We start from the raw sequence: 20,390 nt of genomic DNA, 5'->3' as shown, positions 1-20,390 counted from the left end.
TTCCTTGTTTGGCTTTTTATGGCCATAGTAAAACCAAGCTAACACCATATAGAGTCCACATTTATTGTACGATCGTCATGAACAAAAGATTTTTGTTCATTGGACAAAAAAAATTGTCCCAATGACATCTTGGACGAATTCGAAAATGATTCCGGTTGGTTGAAAAACATGGCCGCCAGGGGGTGGGGCATTTTTCTTTATATGGCTATAGTAAAAACTTGTAAACACTCTGAAAGTCACGTTTATTGTCCAATCATCATAAAACTCGGTCAGAACATATAAGTGACGTTGTCAGCGAAAATCAGTCTTGTGTAAGCTGACGTTTATGTCGGGAAATCGCGAGATAAAAATCGTGTACGAAAATGCGCTGGATATTTCGTCCTTTTCATACAAAATTTCGGCTCATAATTTATGACATGCTTTGAAAATTTCCACAACATAGCATGAATATGTCCTTTAAACACTGGCACAATTGGTGGTTTGTAATCCGTTTATTTAATTCAAATTATTCCCCTTGAATGACACAGTTTCGTTTGAGCAGTTCACAGGTAGCGCAACCTGTCTCGTAGTGTTCATTTTCAATGGCTATTAAACGCTGTCAAAATGACATCGTGTACTGTTGAATGTCTTCAATCGAAGTAGGTTCGGAAATGATATTCCACATGCTTAAAATATGTAAGTGAAAAATATGTGTATTTTGGCTTTGTGATTAATTTTCGCGACTCGCAAGTTTGACCCGGAAGTAAACTGTACGATAGCAACTGAATTGTTTACATGAAATGGTGGTAGATTTTAATTTGACTTTAAAATATCATGTCTCAAATTATGAAAAACCAACACTATTCACAAATTTCACAAGACCAGGAGACCGTTTCTTAAAACCACGTACGTTCAAAAATCATGCGTAAGTGCAAAACGTTCAGTTAGTAGCGTTTCTATAAACTTCGTAAAGTTACGTTTACCGTATTTTTGCACGTAAAGTTACGGGTGCTCAAAGGCTCACGTAACTCAGTAATTTAGCGTAAATATGGCGGCGTATGCACCGATATTTCGGAGAACCGAGCGGAGACTACGAAATCTACGAGCGCAACATCATTTTAGTTAATTTAAACCTTTATCTATATTAAGATCTTGGTAGGGCATGGGAAGATACTGTAACGGAAATCCTGCGTTGATTGTGCAGGATCTATTGTGTACGATTGTGGATTGGAGTTTTGCTAAAAGAGAAAATTTTACATGTTCGAATCGATTGTTGTTATGATTTGTTCGATTTTCCTTTTGACAATTCATTCAACTTTCGTTTTAAACAAGGCTTTATCCAACACAAGACGCCAAGTTGAACTCAACGAATGTGGCGTTTGCTGAGTGATAGAATTGATTCCGGGATAAGTCTATTGCCATCGGTTTGCCATCGAAGTATTCGCATTACCAGCGTGAATAAGCGATCGCTTCGCTCACGTGACCAAGATATTAGAAAACCACTAGCAGACGACGCGCTGTATATTTTCCTTAAGTTGTGAAATATCGCTGCGTATTTACACAGTTTTAAAAGCACACATATTATATAAACCAAAATCGTATTAGCCTCAATAAACACGACTATAGAGTACGAATTAAGATTAAGCGTACATGTCAGGCTTCGAAATATGTTGACTATAGAGAAATCGAGCGTGAATCACGTTACTGTTACATATAATTAAATAATGTTTCGTATTAACAAGAGTCAAATTTTAATTTATAAAATATAAATAAAAACAATAGCAAATTAACCCGCGTTTTGTTGCATTGCCATAATAGTTCCGATATGCATTTAAGATTTTAATAAAGTGAACAGTATATTCTAATCCATGAATGAAAGTTAGATATACAGAATACCTTTCTAATATTTATATAATAGCGTAAATCGTACCTCTAGTTTCACTGCTAATATGATTTTCAATTTCTCCCGAGCTACCTTAACTTGCGATTTGGATCAATAATAAAACACACACGTAACTGGCTAAAGGTAAAACTGCGATTCATGCGATTTGCCAATCCAAAGTTTGCCAATACATAATGTATTGAATTGTAACATAATGGTCTTATTGTGTGCAAATATGCGTAGGCATTCACAATAAGTTGAAAGGATTGAAAAGAAATAGTGTTGAATTTCAAGGATCTAAATGCAGCTCTTTTATACGATGAATACAAAAAGCTGGCGGAAATAAACTGCAAGATATTACAACGTTGTAGATTCAAATATAAGGGAACATACCTTAACAAAGTATTGTTCATTGAACTATGAGATTGTATTCCCTTCGTAACAGCACAGTATAATTTGTATCTGAGGACTTCGCGATTTATTATTTTAATTTCAACATCAAGTTTAACTACTTAAGGAAGTGCACCTCTAATGATTTCCCGCGATTTCTTCGAAGGTAGAAGAGCCTACTATTAGGTGCCGTAACCTAGTGGTTAAGGCGATAGACTAGCAATCTTTTGGGATATTCCCGCGCAGGTTCGAATCCTGCCGACGACGTATACTTTTTTGCGACGCGTTTTATTTATTTTCTAACGTAATTTGATTTAATATGGCATATAAGCTATATTTATTGTTAAATATGTTGCAATTTTTATGCACATTCTTCAATTATTAAAATTAAAACAACGTTATGGCGAAATTGGGTGATTTACTGTTGAAAATACGAACCATGCATGTTGCATTTTTATTTTTATTTCAAAAAGTAAACGGTAAATCTGTCTAGTTCTTGGTATTTTTGCTGTATATAGTGTTTCTATAAAAACTAAGTTTAAAATATGACTTAAATGATACTATTTTGAATTTTATGACACTTTGTTTTTAACCGACCCAATTTTTACTTGGCTGAAATCACTTACATTTCATGGCGCTCTTCCATAGATAAAAAATTGTAAAAAATAAATGTCTGTAAAAGAATACTTATTTCATCTTGTTTAATTTTTAAACACCTTTACAGCATCTGTACACACCAACTGCATGCCCATATTTGGAAATTTGAATGAATTATGGAACTTTTATATACCCCAGGGGTGAAAATAAACTGGACAAAAGCCGAGCGTGGGGGTGGTTTTGAAAAAATCGGTATATTTTTTTTAAAAGCATGGAAAGCCTACCTACAAATTTGCATGTAGTTCAGTGAAATGATGCTGATTAAGAAAATAATTAATTAGATTATATTTGGATATGTGCCCATTAGAGGTGCGCTACCTTAATACCAGCAGTATAATATAAATGCAACTATTTACAAAAACGTAGATTACTGTATACAATTTTAATTGATATGTCAACAGCGCTTCTTATAAATGTGTATACGGTTGTCACTTGATTGTTGAATTTGGCACATTTACAGTTTAAGCAGAAGTTCTGCATCAAGATCCATTTCATTGGAAATAGTATCATGCATATATCATTTTGTCAAAACTGCGTAAAATAAAATATACTGCAGAGACTATGAGATACAACCTGTCGACATGTTAGCTAAGTTGAGTTAGATTGGTCTTTGTCAGCTCTGGTACTACTTGAAAGTTCACTGGGTACTATTATGTATGCTACAATATACCCTGGGTACAGAAAATATACTTAAACATACCCAGGAATACTAAGGCTAAATCTGCTGTTGTTGGCTCTATTTTCAAATTAAAAATGTTTCTGTTTACATTCTGTGAAATGGCCTCCGCGATGATATTATCGAAACTCGTACTCAAAAAAGCATATTGAGTTAGGTTTTGTTCAAAGAAGATTTTGTTTCGTATTTGGAAGTGCGTTTGATGACATCAGATTTTAGGCAGGAATACAACTCTGTACCCAGGGTACATTGAAGTGTACTTAAGAGTACCCCGGGTACTTTTAAGTAGTACGGGGCCAACAATGACCAATCAAGCTTCAGTTGTTTAAGCGCTGCAATTATTAACTGGGAGTAAAGGTCAAGGCTCACACAATTGGCTAACTTTGCGCAATGGTTATTGTAACAACTTAAACTTAAGTTATCTGAATATTAATAATGGCTAATTTTAAAGTAGGTTTGACAAGTTTTCACTGTATAAGTAAATTTACTGAAAACATGTATTGAAATGTACCAAATATGTCATTTTATACAAAAACTGTCAAAACACTATGACTTTTAAACCAATTAGGTTTGTTTTTGGTAAGTTACAGTTGTAATATGCTCAAAGTTGTATTTTTAGCGAGGCTGTTTTCGGAGAGAGAAAACCCGAGCTATTGTCATAACCAGCTAGTTGTCCAACGTCTGCCCGTCCGCTGTAGGCAATGTGCTAAAACCTTAACATTTGGCTCTAAACTCAAAGTGCTTCCATCTTCAACTTTGAAACTTCATATGTTGATGCACTTTGATGAGTTCTAAACGCCACACCTATTTTGGGTCACTAGGTTATAGGTCAATGTCACTGTGACCTCTACAAAAATATAAAATTCTGACAAGCTTTCACAGCACAGCGTGGCACCAGATATGCGGTGTTCTTGTTTATTATCAGATGTCATCGGTAATCAATCATATTAATATCATATTGATGGCAAAACTTTGTTGTTGCTGTATGCTTTACAATCATTTTTTCTGAGTTTTTAGGTTTTTTACAAAGAAATTTTAGAACACAAACCATGGGGACAATACAAAATCATTTCATTTTGTTTTATATATGGTATATCAACATTCAAAACCTTTAATATTGTTATTATAAATGCAGTTGCCACGAAGAAGAAGTGTCAAATTTTAACTAAGGTCATTGTTAATCTTTACTGTCTGAATTATTTAATTACTAATTTTAAGATTATTTTTTTAGTTTCCTATAAACCATATGGACACATTAAATGCAGTTTCATTGATATGTTCAAATAAAATTGTTATGTCCTAAGAAGTTATTTAGAACCTTTTTCTTTATAGGTGGTCACACAGATTGACAATCAGTTTTTTTCCAATATCTTTGAACACATTTCTTTAAACTCTTTACTGTGTTTTTGAAAATGTCCATTTATACCATTTAAATTTCTATAATAATGCTGTAAACATTGCAAAACCCACTTCATTTTATCTTATATTGTGAAAAGCAATGCTGCAAATTTTCTTTTTTTTTACATTCAGTTATTATATACCTTTTTTGTTGGGAAATATTAGAATAAGGTATACTGTCTTTGTTATAATAAGTAAATGCATTTTTTTAATGTTTTAAAACCATTAACTTGTACAAATAAATAAGAAACATAAAATAGACAATGTTTGTGTTGTGAAGAGCATTTACTACCATTGCAATCAAATAATTTAAATAATACCATTTTGTTTCTTCACTTTTAACACCATAGTTATGCATAATATTCACATTAAGTTATTTGTCAAAAACATAACTTATAAGACAATATAAATTCAAAAGAAGTTGTTTGTTTTGCACTAAATAAAGCTTTTTGCGGACATGTATGGTGTCAGTGTATGTGTTCAAAAATCAATTGAAAAAAAAACCATCAAAGATTTGAACTGAATAAAACAACATATTTAACATATTCTCATAATTATGTATCTTTCCCAAACACATGAAAAAACATTTGAATAGCACATTTTTTACTGATTTAAAAAAAAATGTAATAGAAATTTCATATCAAGTATAGGGACACATATTTTTTAATAGCATAATTATTAGGAACTTGCAAGAATACATTTTGTCATCCTGACATGATTCAACCAGTAAAATTTAACTTCATAAAAATAGGAATATTTAAAAATGGTTTGCTTTCTCCCTGTGTTTTGTTCATATGTACATTAAGCCAGATGTGTAAAACTTGTCCATGAATTTAAATTGATGCATTAGTTTCCATTAGTGAATGGCATTATGTTTAAGTATATTATGAGTGACTGAACTTTTTCACAAATATTTCAGTCATTGTGTTGGTAAAGCATGTAAAGTGATTCAGGTTTACGCAAGTGCCCGATTGTCATACCAATTACCCCATACCAATGACCCAGGATGGATCCCAATTTCTCAAATTTTGTATTTAGAACTAATCACAACTGGTACATACCCTGACATATATTTTACCAATCCATGCATGTTTTTTAAATATTGAACAAAAAATATAATATAATTATATATGTGAAGAAGCATACTTTATGATAATTGCAAATGCCTATTGTCTCAAATTAATAGAAGCATTCATGGACAATGTTAATTTATCACAGAAAAAAGATTCTCATTTTAAATGAATTTATGAGTAAAAATCTGTTGTTGTTTTTTAATATTTTGCACACAAGTATAAATATAAACATGGTAAAAACATGATGTTGATTGTTATAAAAATATCTAGAAGTGCGACAAGTGAATACAAGCTACAGAGTTTGTTAATTCTTCTAAAACCATACTGTACTACTGTACATTATCATTGATCATTAAATGAAAATTAAAAAAATACTACCTTCTTTACAGAGGCCATTGCTGATGTTCTTCTTATTATAGGACATTCCATTTGTAATTCAGTGACGCACTAAACATAATCAAAGATACCCTTCCAGTAAATTGAATTCCTGTCAGGAAACTCCTTGATTATGTTTCTGTAAATTCAGATGTGTAAGCTACAATACACATGCCTGTCTTCTCAGTATTATCCATCCATTTTTTTCCAGTGTGCTCCAGCGATTTCAGTTTGAAATATATCTGACTAACCTTCGTAAAAGATTTGCTTCAGTAAGAATCATCACTTCTGTTTTAACAAAGAGCATATCCAGCACAACAAAGAATGGCCACACTTAATTTTAAAAGAATCAACAGATTGAACTTTTTTTTACAGTTGACCCCTTTTTTCGTCGCAATTTCGCAAACAAGGGAAAGAATTTTGCTCTTTATAATGTACTTCTTAATGATAAATGTATAAATATTTAGTCTACCGAAAGTTTGTTCGAGAAAGCAAATTAAATCTACTTTATGAATTTCTTCAAATATTCTCTATAAGGTCCGCGCAATCACCAGACTTCTGTTTAGAGATTATTCAAACATAGCAACGAAGTTTTACGCTACGTTCGGTTTATAGAAACGCACTTACGCATTCAGAAAAGCGTACGTAACTTTATACGTACGTACATTTTCGTCCGTAAAGTTAAGCATTGTACCAGAAACGGCCCCCTGGACACTTCGTTTTTAAATTTAAATGATTTATCGAATGTAAATGAACTCTATTTTGAAACTTCTCACCCCGCTACTCTAGTCCATATAAACGGACATTCAGAGCCTTTGATAATTTTTGCTATGGCGGCTCTGGCAGTCCATATGCACCCCTTCATAAACATGGGTGCAGTTCAGCGCAGCGAATCTGTGCGCTTCACAAAACAAATGTAGTTCGAGACAAATTGAGGAAAATAATGAATAAACTTAATAAACATGTTAAATATACCTGAATGGCAACCTACAGATGTCATCCTTTGCATGCACCCTATACAAATTTGACGATGTTTCAACACACTTTTCTTGCTGACATGTTTATGTTTAAATTTGAAACAGTGTATTCTGTATCAAATTAATACCACATCGTTATCAACTTTTTTTGCGGGAGCACATAACCCGATGTGCAAAATATTGGTGTACTGCGACCTAACCAATATTCGGTCAATTTTCCAATATTGCGGATACAGCTTACAAAACAAAACATAAGTCAATAAAATCAATTATTTCTTGCTTTAATGGTACCATATGGATGAGTTTGTGGTTTAGATAGGTAAACTTGTATAAGTTCTTGCAGTTTCAGTGTTCCTTAACCCTTGCATTGTTGATAACATTTTGCACCCATGGCCAAGAGAGAGCACATTGCAACTATCAGCAACCCATTGGGTTATAAAGCTGATAGTTGAATTATTGCAACTACCCGCTACTCAAGATTTGTTTGATGTGGTAGATGATTATGAAAGTGACCTTGAGTCAAACCATGATGAGTCTGATATTGATATTGATGTAGAAGCTGTAAAAAAACACATCAGATACTGCGTTTATTAAAAAGTCTGAACTTGATGTGGCAGAAGCTGATAAACAAAACAAATTTAAGGTTGACTTTTTAGAAATGTTTAAGCACAAATTTAATTAATAATTATTATTATAAAAAAGTGTTATGTAGATAAATAACCAATAATTTGATATTCTACAGGTTGGGAAGTTATTTTTCAAGACCCAGAGGAAGTGTGAGGTGTATTGAATCAGCTATGAAGGATCTGGTATTTGAATAAATTTAATATCATTGCTATCCACAAACTGAATCAGTCTAAATGTAATCAACTTCCAATTGATTATTTACTTTTTATTGTTGTGTGTGTGCGTGTTTGTGTGCGTGTGTGGTCTGGAGGATATCATTCTCGTCTAATATCAATCTTTTATGATATGACAAGAACCATGCATTATCTAAATGTTTCAAACCACCTACTAATTAATTGGAAAAAAAAAGAACTATTTGGGTATCTCTTGTAAGTTATTATGGTTTATTTATTAGTCTTCTGTTTCACAGGAAAGCAGGTGTTTTACCTCACAGACGAAGGCCAGTCACATGGTAAAGGTGCAAATGCTGTGGTCAGCCAGGTTCACCACTACCTCAACACATAATATATTGAAATGAGTCAAACCATTTTTAAGTCAGTCAATTACTACAAAATACATATTCTAAATTGTAGCCTAACCTTTAAAAAAAAATTATTTTTTAACATTTTAGGTTTACACAGAATCATCACACTAAGCTTTATGTTGATAAGACATACAAAGTTTACACCAGATTGGCACTTTGGCATCTGGAAGTCAAAGTGGAGGTAAATTCCTTATCACAGTATGGTGTATGTGACCTGCATGATCCTTCTTGATAAACCTTGTTTGTATTTCCCAACCCATGCGAAAGACAAAATAATCTTACGGGACATGAAGTCCGAAAACTTTTTAAAATTCACCGGACCTAACAAGGTTTTCCCGGACCTTATTCTTCTTTAACCAAAGAATAGAAAATACCTTCTACACTGTATAGAGTTTATTTTTATTTTTATAATGAAGTTCACAATTTCGAACAATATTAAATACAATAAAATAACAACATAACAAAACTGTGCTATAACAAATGGGGTAAAACTTTCAATTAAAATTGCTGAAGGCTTTTTGAGTTTTTTGTAACATTACAAGTTATTTAATCGTTGAAACAGCCGCTTCTACTGCTAATTTTTATGCCCCCGGTAGGGGGGCATATAGCAGTTGAACTGTCCGTCAGTCAGTATGTCAGTCTGTCCGTCCGTCCGGAAAAAAACTTTAACATTGGCCATAACTTCTGCAATATTGAAGATAGCAACTTGATATTTGGCATGCATGTGTATCTCATGGAGCTCCACATTACATTGTGGTAAAAGGTCAAGGTTAAGGTCATCTTTCAAGGTCTAAGGTCGAAAGTACAAATCCAAGGGAAGTAATAAGCTTTAAAGGGAGATAATTATTATATATATATAATAATATGAAACCATACAACTGAAGCATAATCAAAATGACATTTTATGGTCAAGCAAAGCACACAATGACACTTTTGGGCATACAAGTATCTTAAGTACTTAAAGGTTACCTGTGAATCTACAGTCACGGTAGTGGCTTATAATTATTTGCTACTAAAAACAGAGATTTGTTAGAGACAATTATTTTTAAGGGAAGTAATTTATATAATTATAAATCTCAGATTATATATTTCCTTACTAAGAATTTAAGATTTTGTATTTTGTTTATTTATAACTTAAATGATTGATTTGTCAAAGTTTTTTTAAAAATGATATGATATCATTTCTTTCCTGTACTTATTTGTGAATGTTTGGTTTCATTACTTACCTGTGGACTTATACATAGATACATGATGAACTGTGGCTATGATCTCTTTGATAAACCACAGGCCTTGGTAGTCAGCGATGTCTGACTTGGTCATTTTTGACTGTTTACAGACTTCCTCCCCATGCGGTAGGGTGGCATATAGCAGTTGAACTGTCTGTCTGTCAGTCGTCGGTCCGAAAACTTTAACATAGGCCATAACTTTTGCAATATTGAAGATAGCAACTTGATGTTTGGCATGCATGTGTATCTCATGAAGCTGCACATTTTGAGTGGTGAAAGGTCAAGGTCATCCTTCAATGTTAAAGGTCAAAAAACAAAATCCAAGGGAAGTAATAAGCTTCAAAGGTAGATGATTTCTTAACCTGCCAAATGATAAATATAAATTTTATTTCAAAGCGGCGCAGTAGGGGGCATTGTGTTTCTGACGAACACATCTCTTGTTGCATACAATCTTAACAAGGAACAAGCAACGGTCGTGTGGTTCCCCGCTTTGGATTTATGATGATCAGAAGGATCGAAGCCAGTTAAATGCAATTAAACCACAAAAAATGCGTCACGAAGCACTGTGCAATATATTTGACTTGTTCTTAGAATGGCACTTGGAGCTTGCTACGTCACTTTTTTTCCATTTGGAATGGGGCTGAATACCGGACCCCATTTGAGTCTGAATACCGGACCCGATTTTTTACGAAAACGACACTGCAGCTTAAGTATTGGATAAATATTTTAAAAAGAACGTCCTCCTTCCAGCCCTTACGATTAATAAAGAATATCTCAAAATCTTTGTATTTAAAAAAATGCCTTATGTTAAAACTTAAAAAAAAATCCTCTGGAGCGGTGATACTTTTTTGCAACATATTAACAAATGGGCCTCTGCCATGATTGCTGTAATTTGGGCTCTGGGATCATTTAGTTAAAAAGCATATTTAAACAATGGATCATATCTTGTTAAACTGTCTGAATTAACTAGCCATAATTAAATAACAAAAGCACTACCAATACTGGTCTATTATCATTCTGGTCTGTGATTTATCTTTAGCCTCGTTGACCCTTTCTGTTGAAAACAATTTAAGCAGTGACACATACGCCTTTATAAATGTTATATTGTTCTATGATAAAATAAAAAGATTCAAAAGGTTTTAACAGAATCTTAAGACATCAGTGGGCACAAGAAGATTTAAGGCTCCAAAAAACCTCACATCTTTGAATCAAAGTTTGTTGATTGAGTGAATGATCTTATCAGAAAATCCAAACTGTTTAAAGGGGCAAATGAAAAGTATTTCTCCATGACAATGCATTTTCTTTGCTTTCAAAACGGTATTTATCTAAAAGAAGATGTTTTATTTTTTGTTTTACATAGATGTCTTTAGTGGGAGTCAAACTTATGCCTACACAAAATCTACTTCCATGAAATTTTAACTTCACTAAAGTCCTCTTAGTAAAAGTGTGCATGTGTATCGTGGATATTTATGTACATTTCATTATATATTATGACTACTACCAATTGTCCCATGCATACTAAAAGTCTCCGTAGCGACAATTTCTTATTTAGGTATCCAAATGTTTTAATGAGCGTTTATAAAATGGAGACATTATACAAACAAATGTGTCCAGCAACCATTTAATCCAGTCTTGTTTAAATTTAATATTATTTTTCAAAATACAATAAGGTATTAACCATCATTCTACCCCTATAATTATGTATATTTAAAAATATGATCACTATAATTTGGACAATTCAAAAGCCTATTCAATTGATTTATTCACCCAAATTGTCTTTGTTCATAATTGATCATTTTTATATACCTGTTTGATAACTGTTGTTAATTAACTTTGTAGTGACCGGTATATAAGATGAAACAGAGATAACACATTGTTTAATACTTGCTAAGGAGCCAATACTCAACATATATGCAGTTAATTGATGGCTTATAACAAAACCAATGCTATTGAATTTGATTATAGTGTACTTCATGAATATTTAAAGCTTGAAAATTCATGCCAAAATCACTGAAGGCAAATTACTAAAGTTTTATGGATATTTTTTTGTTTATCAATATCAATTTAACAGGTTTTTATAATCAGTAGTTCTAAAATGTTGCGCAATTACCTAATTTTAATAGAATGCAAAATTGTAGCGGAAGAAAATTAAAACACCTGATAGCAATGTATAAACTCAGATAATTATCCCCCGCCATAGGCGGAGGGATATTGTTTTGGCGTTGTCCGTCCTTCCGTCTTTCCGTCCGTCTTTCCGTCCGTCCGGAGCCATATCTTGGAAGTGCTTTGGCGGATTTCATTGAAACTTGGTATGAGTATATATATTGATAAGAGAATGATGCACGCCAAATCGCACTGTAAACCATCTCTTAATAACGGAGTTAGGGCCCTTTGTATATTGAAAAAATGCTTTTGTTGTGTGTCCGGAGCCATATCTTGGAAATGCTTTGGCGGATTTCATTGAAACTTGGTAGGAGTATATATATATATTGTATATCAATAAGAGGATGAGGCACGCCATATGGCATTGTACACCATCTGTTAATAACAGAGTTATGGCCCTTTGTATCTTGAAAAAATGCTTTTTTGAGTGTCATATATAACACTTTTGTGTCCAGAAGCATATTGGCGGGGGATATCAATTCAACGAATTTGCTTGTTGTACATAGTTTTCCTCAAAAGGCAATTCATATGTACCCATTTGGAATAGGTGTGTATGTGGGGAAACTAAAATCACTTAGTTAATGTGTCTGTTTGTTTGCCTGTAATACTTAACATTTTAAGAAAACATTTCTTTTAACCCAAACTGTTCCAAATACACGAGTTTCTGCTATATATCCAGGCTTTTCCGCTCCATTTTGGGAAAACGCCACACTGGAAATTTGGGAATTTCGCGTCTTGAAAAACCCCATTTTTGGAAAAAAATTAATGGCAAATAATTGGGGAAAATAATTGCATGTAAATAGTGTTTCTTATATTTCAAAGAAGCCGTTAACTGGTAAATAACGACTATTTTGATAACATATTATTAAAATTTTACAAAATATTATGAACATGTGTGATAAGTGCAGGGTTTTTTATCTGATTTTGGGGAAAGTGCCTGGCCTTTTTTGAGTTAAAAAAAACGCGCGAAACACCGCTTTTGGAGAAAAGAAGGAAAGTCTTAAATAATCAATTATACATATTTTACTGTTTTTTAACAAATTCAAGGCAACAGATAATTTAATTATGAAATATTTTTATGCTCCCCTTCGGAGAAGAGCGGGTATATTGTTTTGCACATGTCGGTCGGTTGATCATTTGGTCCGTCGAACAGATGGTTTCCGGAATGCCCCCCTTCGAAGAGGAGGGGGTATTTTGTTTTGCACATGTCAGTCGAAGGTCGGTCAGTCCGTCGTTCCGTCCACCAGATGGTTTCTGGATGATAACTCAAGAACCCTTAGGCCTAGGATCATGAAACTTCATAGGTTCATTGATCATGACTGGCAGATGAGCCCTTTTGATTTTCAGGTCACTAGGTCAAAGGTCAAGGGTCAAGGTCACAGTAACTCAAAACAGTTAAATGGTTTCCGGATGATAACTTAAGAATAATTAAGCCTAGGATCATGAAACTTCTTAGGTACATTGATCCTGACTGAAAGATGACCCCTATTGATTTTCAGGTCACTAGGTCAAAGGTTAAGGTCACAGTGACTGGAAACAGTAAAATGGTTTCCAGATGATAACTTAAGAATGCTTACGCCTACGATCATGAAACTTCATAGGTACATTGATCATGACTGGCAGATGAGCCCTATTGATTTTCAGGTCACTAGGTCAAAGGTCAAGGTCACAGTGACTCAAAACAGTCAAATGGTTTCCGGATGATGACTCAAGAATGCTTAGGCCTAGGATCATGAAACTTCATAGGTACATTGATCATGACTGGCAGATGACCCCTTTTAAATTTCAGGTCACTAGGTCAAAGGTCAAGGTCACAGTGACTCGAAACAGTAAAATAGTTTCCGGATTATAACTCAAGAATACTTAGGCCTAGGATCATGAAACTTCATAGGTACATTTATCATGGCTGGCAGATGATCCCTATTGATTTTCAGGTCACTAGGTCAAAGATCAAGATCACAGTGACAAAAAACGTATTCACACAATGGCTGCATCTACAACTGACAGCCCAAATGGGGGAATGCATGTTTTACAAACAGCCCTTGTTCTATTTTCTACACTGGATCAGGTTAACTTATATATTTAAAGGTTAAAAAAATAATTTGGAATTGGGATTTTTTTTACAAATGGGAAAAAACAACCAGATTTGCATTGGGAATGGGGCCGAATTTCGGACCCGGGGCATAGGGCGGAGAAGGCCCTACATTCAATAACAAAGGGCCATTAAGTGTTTATCCCATGCGCATGTCTTTGCAAGTTTGATAGAAAACATAGTGGGTCTGTACACATCTTTTAACGCGTCGTAACATTTCTTAAAATATTCCTATTGGCATAGCTTTCAACGGCTTTTTTCTGATCAAAGCATCTTGTATCTGACAAAGTTTATGCTTATTTTGTTGAAGGCATCATTCCTGGCTACGGACTTTGGTTATTGGTTATTTTGGTCACCTGTGACGTTTATCTTATTGATATACAAATAAAGCGAATTAAGACTTATTAAAGTTTCTTCTTGTAATTTGGGTAATTATAGGAAATTATAGTTATTAAAGTAATAACATAGTCAGTGACAGTATTTTGTTGTAAGTTTTTTTAAATGATTGTCATTAAAGATAAGTTCAGATTAACCGAAGGTTTCTCGTTGCAAAAAAGTGGCGACAACTTTTTTGGGTGTCAGTGAAAACCCTGCATCACCAGAAAAGATAGCAAGTTCGACTGGTTGGTAAAATTAGTTTTAAATTTGAAAATTTAAATAATCTATCAAAGTAAAACAAACATGAACTAGTTCGCATTTTTTAGCATATTAATTTCCTAATAAAAATTTTCTGACACGAGGTCCGACAGTTTCGGGAATTATCCCAGACCTCAGCAAATTCGACCGGAAATGTGCGCGGTCCGACGTCTTTTGCATGGGTTGATTTCCATAGGTCTATCCAGTTGTATAGTTCTGCCATGTAATAAAACATAAATCAATTAAAAATAGTGTGTAGGTACTTAATGTCTTGTAGCAGGAAAATAAATATTTATTTTAGTAGTTTTAGCTGTTTTTAGCTCACCTGAGCGATAGCTCGAGGTGAGCTATTGTGATCACTCAGCGTCCGGCGTCCGTCCGTCCGTCCGTCCGTCTGTAAACAATTTGTAAACATCTTCTTCTACTAAACCATTGAGCCAATTTCAACTAAATTTCATGTGGAGCATCCCTAGGTCATGGGACAAAAGAATTGTTAAAAAAAATTTGATCACATAACCAAGATGGCCGCCATGACCATATATGGTAAAAACCTTAAAAAATCTTCTTGTCAGAAACCGCTCATCAGATTTTCAAAAAATTTCACAGGGATGACCTTTGAGGGCTCCCCTGAAAAAGTTGTTCAAAGAAATTCGATTCGTCAAAAAACATGGCCGCAGGAGCTCGTTGAACTTTGCATGTTTATTCGTTTTTGCCTATTTTGTGAAAACTTTCAAAAATCTTCCACATCTTTTGTCCGATCCTTTCCAAATTTGCACAGTGTCTTTATATCAATGAGGACACGAACCCTACAAAAAATGAGCATTATTGGTCCATGAAGTACAGAATTACCTCCCCTTGAATTGAGAAAATGGTGTTTATGCAATAAAGTCCAAATTTTTCATCCAATTCTTTCCAAACTTGTAAGGATTTAGCATGGTTCAAACAAGGGAAACAACTACGGTTTATGCATGTTCTTTTTATTACAGATTTGCCTCCCTTTAATTCATTCAAAATCTCATCTTACAGCAGAGATTCCAAATCTGACCTGTAAATGAGCCCCATATTTACTGCTGGTGCTATGTTACCTTTTCCCATTTGATCATTCTTAAGTATTGGTCTTGTAATGCTGCTACTGCTACTGCTACTGCTACTGCTACTACTACTACTACTACTACTACTACTACTACTACTACTACTACTACTACTACTACTACTACTACTACTACTACTACTTCTACTACTACTACTACTACTACTACTTCTACTACTACTACCACTACTACTACTACTACTACTACTACTACTACTACTACTACTACTACTACTACTACTACTACTAGTACTACTACCACCACCACCACCACCACCACCACGTCTACTATTACTACTTCTACTACTACTGCCACTACTACTACTACTTTTACCACTACTACTACTACTACTACTACTACTACTACCACTACTACTACTACTACTACTGCTACTACTACTACTACTTCTACTACTACTTCTACTACTACTACTACTTCTACTACTACTACTACTACTACTACTACTACTACTACAACTACTATTACTACTACTACTACTACTACTACTACTACTACTACTACTACTACTACTACTACTACTACTACTACTACTACACCACCACCACCACCACCATTCACAGTGACAAAAAACGTATTCACACAATGGCTGCTACTACAACTTATAGCCCATATAGGGGGGCATGCATGTTTTACAAACAGCCCTTGTTTCTATGGGATTTTAACCACAACTGTTCATGTTTATCTCCGACACATATTTTTAGGTCACCTGTCATGAAGTGACACGGTGAGCTTATGTGATCGTGTGATGTCCGGCGTCCGTTGTGCGTGCCTGCGTGTGTCCGTGCGTCCGTCCGTCAACAATTTGTTTGTGTAGACAGTAGAGGTCACAGTTTGCATCCAATCTTGATGAAATTTGGTCAAAATGTTTATCTTGATGAAATCCGGTTTGGGATTGTATTTGGGTCATCTGGGGTCAAAAACAAGGTCACTAGGTCAAATAATAGAACAACCTTCTGTAGACAATAGAGGTCACAGTTTTCATCCAATCTTTATGAAATTTGGTCAGAATGTTTATCTTGATGAAATCTGGGTTGGGATTTTATTTGGGTCATCTGGGGTCAAAAACTAGGTCACTAGGTCAAATAATAGAAAAACCTTGTGTAGACATTAGAGATCACAGTTTTCATCCAACCTTTATGAAATTTGGTCAGAATTCTTGATAAAATCTGGGAGGGATTGTATTTGGGTCATCTGGGGTAAAAATCTAGGTCAAATAAATAGAAAAACCCTGTGTTGACAATAGAGGTAACAGTTTTCATCCAATATTTATGAACTGTGGTCAGAATGTTTATCTTGATGAAATCTGGATTGGGATTGTATTTGGGTCATCTAGAGTCAGGAACTAGGTCACTAGGTCAAATCATAGAAAAACATTGTGTAGACAATAGAGGTCATAGTTTTCATCTGATCTTAATGAGTCAGGTGAGCGATTCAGGGCCATCATGGCCCTCTTGTATTGGTATGAAATTCTTGATATGGCAAACAAAATCCCATGCAAAATTATCCTTCAAACTTTGTAGTTTTCTATTACAACAACAACACAATAATAATTTGATAATAGGAAAACTATATTTTGCAATTGTTTCTTAATTAAATGGTTATCTTGATACAGAAACTTCAATGCAGAAATGTTGTCTGATGTCGCTGGTTATCGTCAAGGACAGGCCACAACATCCCCCAGCTTGTGGGGGACTCTTCCAATCCTGTTGTTATCTAATACAGGAAGGATTACCTTTTGACATTGTTTCGCCACATAAAGAATGGCACCAAATTTCATCAATTTTCATGTGTCAGCGGATCATCCCAGTGTTGTGGAGTGCAGGGAGTTGAGTGACTCACCAGTAGTCAGAATCAGTTTCAGGAAGGTCTCGAAAGTGAATGTAAATGTGAGCTGTGACAACCTGCCATAAGAAATGTTTGCGAAAGGGCTTGATCTGGACCATCAGCGGTATTTATTTGAAAACATTCGTGAATTCTGTCGCACAGATGAACCAAAAACTTGACATGTCCGAAACGCGCTACTGGTGAGCAACAAAAAACAGACTGTGCCCCCAAAAAAGAAGATGCATTAAGATGCGCAGCTGATCTTATCTGATCATGCCACAACAATCACATACATCATGTATCAGGTGATATATTTTCCCCCAAACAATGCAAAAAAAATGTAACGAGTGCTAAATGTGTCAGTTGATACAGGTTTTGAAATGTTCAATACAAACGTTTGTTGTTCTAATTTCACAAGCTTGTTTTCAAGTTTTTTATATCTCATGTTTACAAAACAAAAATCATTTTTTTATGTAACCATGCAATTGTTTTCACCATATGGACACAGACTGCCTTTCCGAAAAACTGGAAAAAAATCAGTGTGAATATTGTGTTTATTTATGTTTTACAATGAAAATCCTATATTTTTGTTTGTTTGCTACATTGTTTGCATAGTAACAAAAACAAACAATTTTTATGTTTAAGTTATTGTTTATCTTGTCTATTTTTCTCTATCAGAAATAAGATAAATAATGATTATTTCATTTACTGAAACATTTAGTATCCAAGTGTACTTTCAACCAACACTTTTCAATGCTGTTTTTTTCCATTCTGTTGTGTTTGAGGTTACATTATACTAAAATACACATGTAACTGAATAAAAAAGGAAATTGTTCATGGAACACACAAATTATTGATTGTTATTGTTTAACTAGTTACAAAATTGTGAAACTAATTTGTGTTTGCCTTTAAACAAACACTTGATTGAAAATACAATTCATAGATTTATAAAAGGCGTGATTGTGTGCTCTGGTGATTATTAACATGTAGATCGATTACCATAGCAACACAAATGGTACATTCCATAATGCTGTTGTCAGTTTTTTGCTTTATAATTATGTATTTGACTAAAGGAAAGATTATTGTTTTAATAAAACAATGTGCTTGTTGTTTGAATGTTTTCGTTGTTCTTTTGTATTAAATGATAACTTTTAGTGACGGTAAAATGTAGGGTTGGTCACTTTGGAAGGTCATAAAATTAGTTTTGAATGTGATAAATAAAAAATCTATATCATTTTTGTGAACTACAATGTTTAGAGAATCCAAAATTGCCAAAAAGTCAAAATGTGATTCTTTGAACACAAGACTGATTTTCCCAGCTTTGGTAACATATTTTAATGATCTTTTTGGATGAGTTCGAAACTAGTTTCGGTCTGTTCAAACACGTGCCAGCCAGGGGGCGGGGAAAGTTATCCTAATATGGCTTTAGTAAAACCTTGTTACCATTCTAAATGTTACAGTTATAGTTCGCTTTTCATGAAACTTGGTCAGAAAATTTGTCCTAATGATATCTTGGGCTGCACAGAACAAGTCAGTTCCTTTGTATCTCAGGTGAGCGACTTTGGGTCTTTCAGGCCCCTTGTCTATGTTACAAACTATTGTTCAACGTGTTGCTGTCAATTTGTTAACGTTTTTTCTTATTAACTGTAAACTGAACAGATACAGTTTGTCAACCAGTTCCGGATAATCAGCAGTTCCGATTAATTTGTCTTAAATTTTCCACAATGCCACAATAAAAACAAAAAGATATATACATTAGGTAAAGCAATAAATTAACAAAGTTTTAGCAAGAAAGCTTTTGTATTATGCTAACAAGTGGGGTTTAATGCGGCAAAAAGTTAAACGGAACTGATTGAATGAGTTATGTTTTGAAATGTGCATATGTATATAAAAGGCTTTATTATTTTCCAATAAACTTTTTCCTGATTCAAAAACAAATGTCATGACAATGTTTTCAAATATTTATTCTGTAAGTTGAATGGTTTTTAATAAATTTTCCGAAGGGTGAACTTTAATTGGCTATTTTTACATAAAAACTGCGTATGCCGTCTGGCCTAACCTGTTATCATAGAAAATAAATTTAACCCTTTATTATACATCTTCTCCCATTGACAATAAATCCCAAAAGAAATTATTGTGGTCAAAAGAATTAACGTTTCTTGCCGGGTTATTCTAAACTGGTTGATTGACTGTAAATGTAAAACAATGTGCTTCTGTAAACTTTGACATTGCTTTTTGGCTCTAGTAACATGCTCTACCGTTTATGTTGTTGTTTTATATGTAATGCATGTAATATACTTCTGTATTTTTTGTGATTGACCAATCAGCATCGCTGTTTTGTGTTTTTTTAATGTTAATCTGTTATTGTGTTTATCAATTTTATGCCCCTCTTCGAAAAAGAAGGGGTATATTGTTTTGCTGGCTGTATGTCGGTAGACCAGTCTGAATGTCGGTAGACCTTTCGGTAGACCAGTCTGAATGTCGGTAGACCAGTTCGTTTCAGATGAAAAACTCGTCAACGAATTGACCGATTGACTTGATACTTCACATGTGCATTGGCCTTTGACAGTAGATGACCCTTATTGAAATTGGGGTCATTAAATCAAAGGTCAAGGTAACTATCACACTAAATGTGAAAATAGTTTCCGATCAATAACTCGTCAACGATTTGACCAATTGGCTTGATACTTCACATGTGCATTGGCCTTGGACAGTAGATG

General features: G+C 34.1%; 1 protein-coding gene and 1 long non-coding RNA gene across 4 annotated transcripts in view; one reads left to right on the top strand and one right to left on the bottom strand.

Moving 5' to 3' along the window:
- LOC127859974 (uncharacterized) overlaps window positions 1-7,445 on the bottom strand; it is a 43,847-nt gene extending 36,402 nt beyond the window's left edge. The window contains exon 1 of one of the 2 annotated variants that reach the window (XM_052397636.1): window positions 7,406-7,445. In XM_052397636.1, coding sequence (XP_052253596.1) covers window positions 7,406-7,439 — 34 coding nt within the window. In that variant the 5' untranslated portion in view covers window positions 7,440-7,445. Of the gene's footprint in view, window positions 1-1,909; window positions 1,997-7,405 lie in introns of those variants that run through there. The other variant, XM_052397639.1, reaches the window with a different exon arrangement.
- Window positions 496-19,932, top strand: LOC127859990 (uncharacterized). 2 transcript variants are annotated; one of them, XR_008039553.1, is made up of 3 exons: window positions 496-675; window positions 8,150-8,798; window positions 17,459-19,932. It is a non-coding gene; the product is annotated as an uncharacterized LOC127859990 (long non-coding RNA). The 2 variants fall into 2 exon arrangements; XR_008039554.1 differs by lacking the exon at window positions 496-675 and adding an exon at window positions 7,634-7,726.
- Window positions 19,933-20,390: the final 458 nt, after the last annotated feature.

Source organism: Dreissena polymorpha, chromosome 15 (genome assembly GCF_020536995.1).
Source record: "Dreissena polymorpha isolate Duluth1 chromosome 15, UMN_Dpol_1.0, whole genome shotgun sequence".
Taxonomy (NCBI): Eukaryota; Metazoa; Mollusca; class Bivalvia; order Myida; family Dreissenidae; genus Dreissena; species Dreissena polymorpha.
The sequence above is the reverse complement of the archived record's forward strand: the minus strand, read 5'-3'. Positions and strand labels throughout refer to the sequence as shown.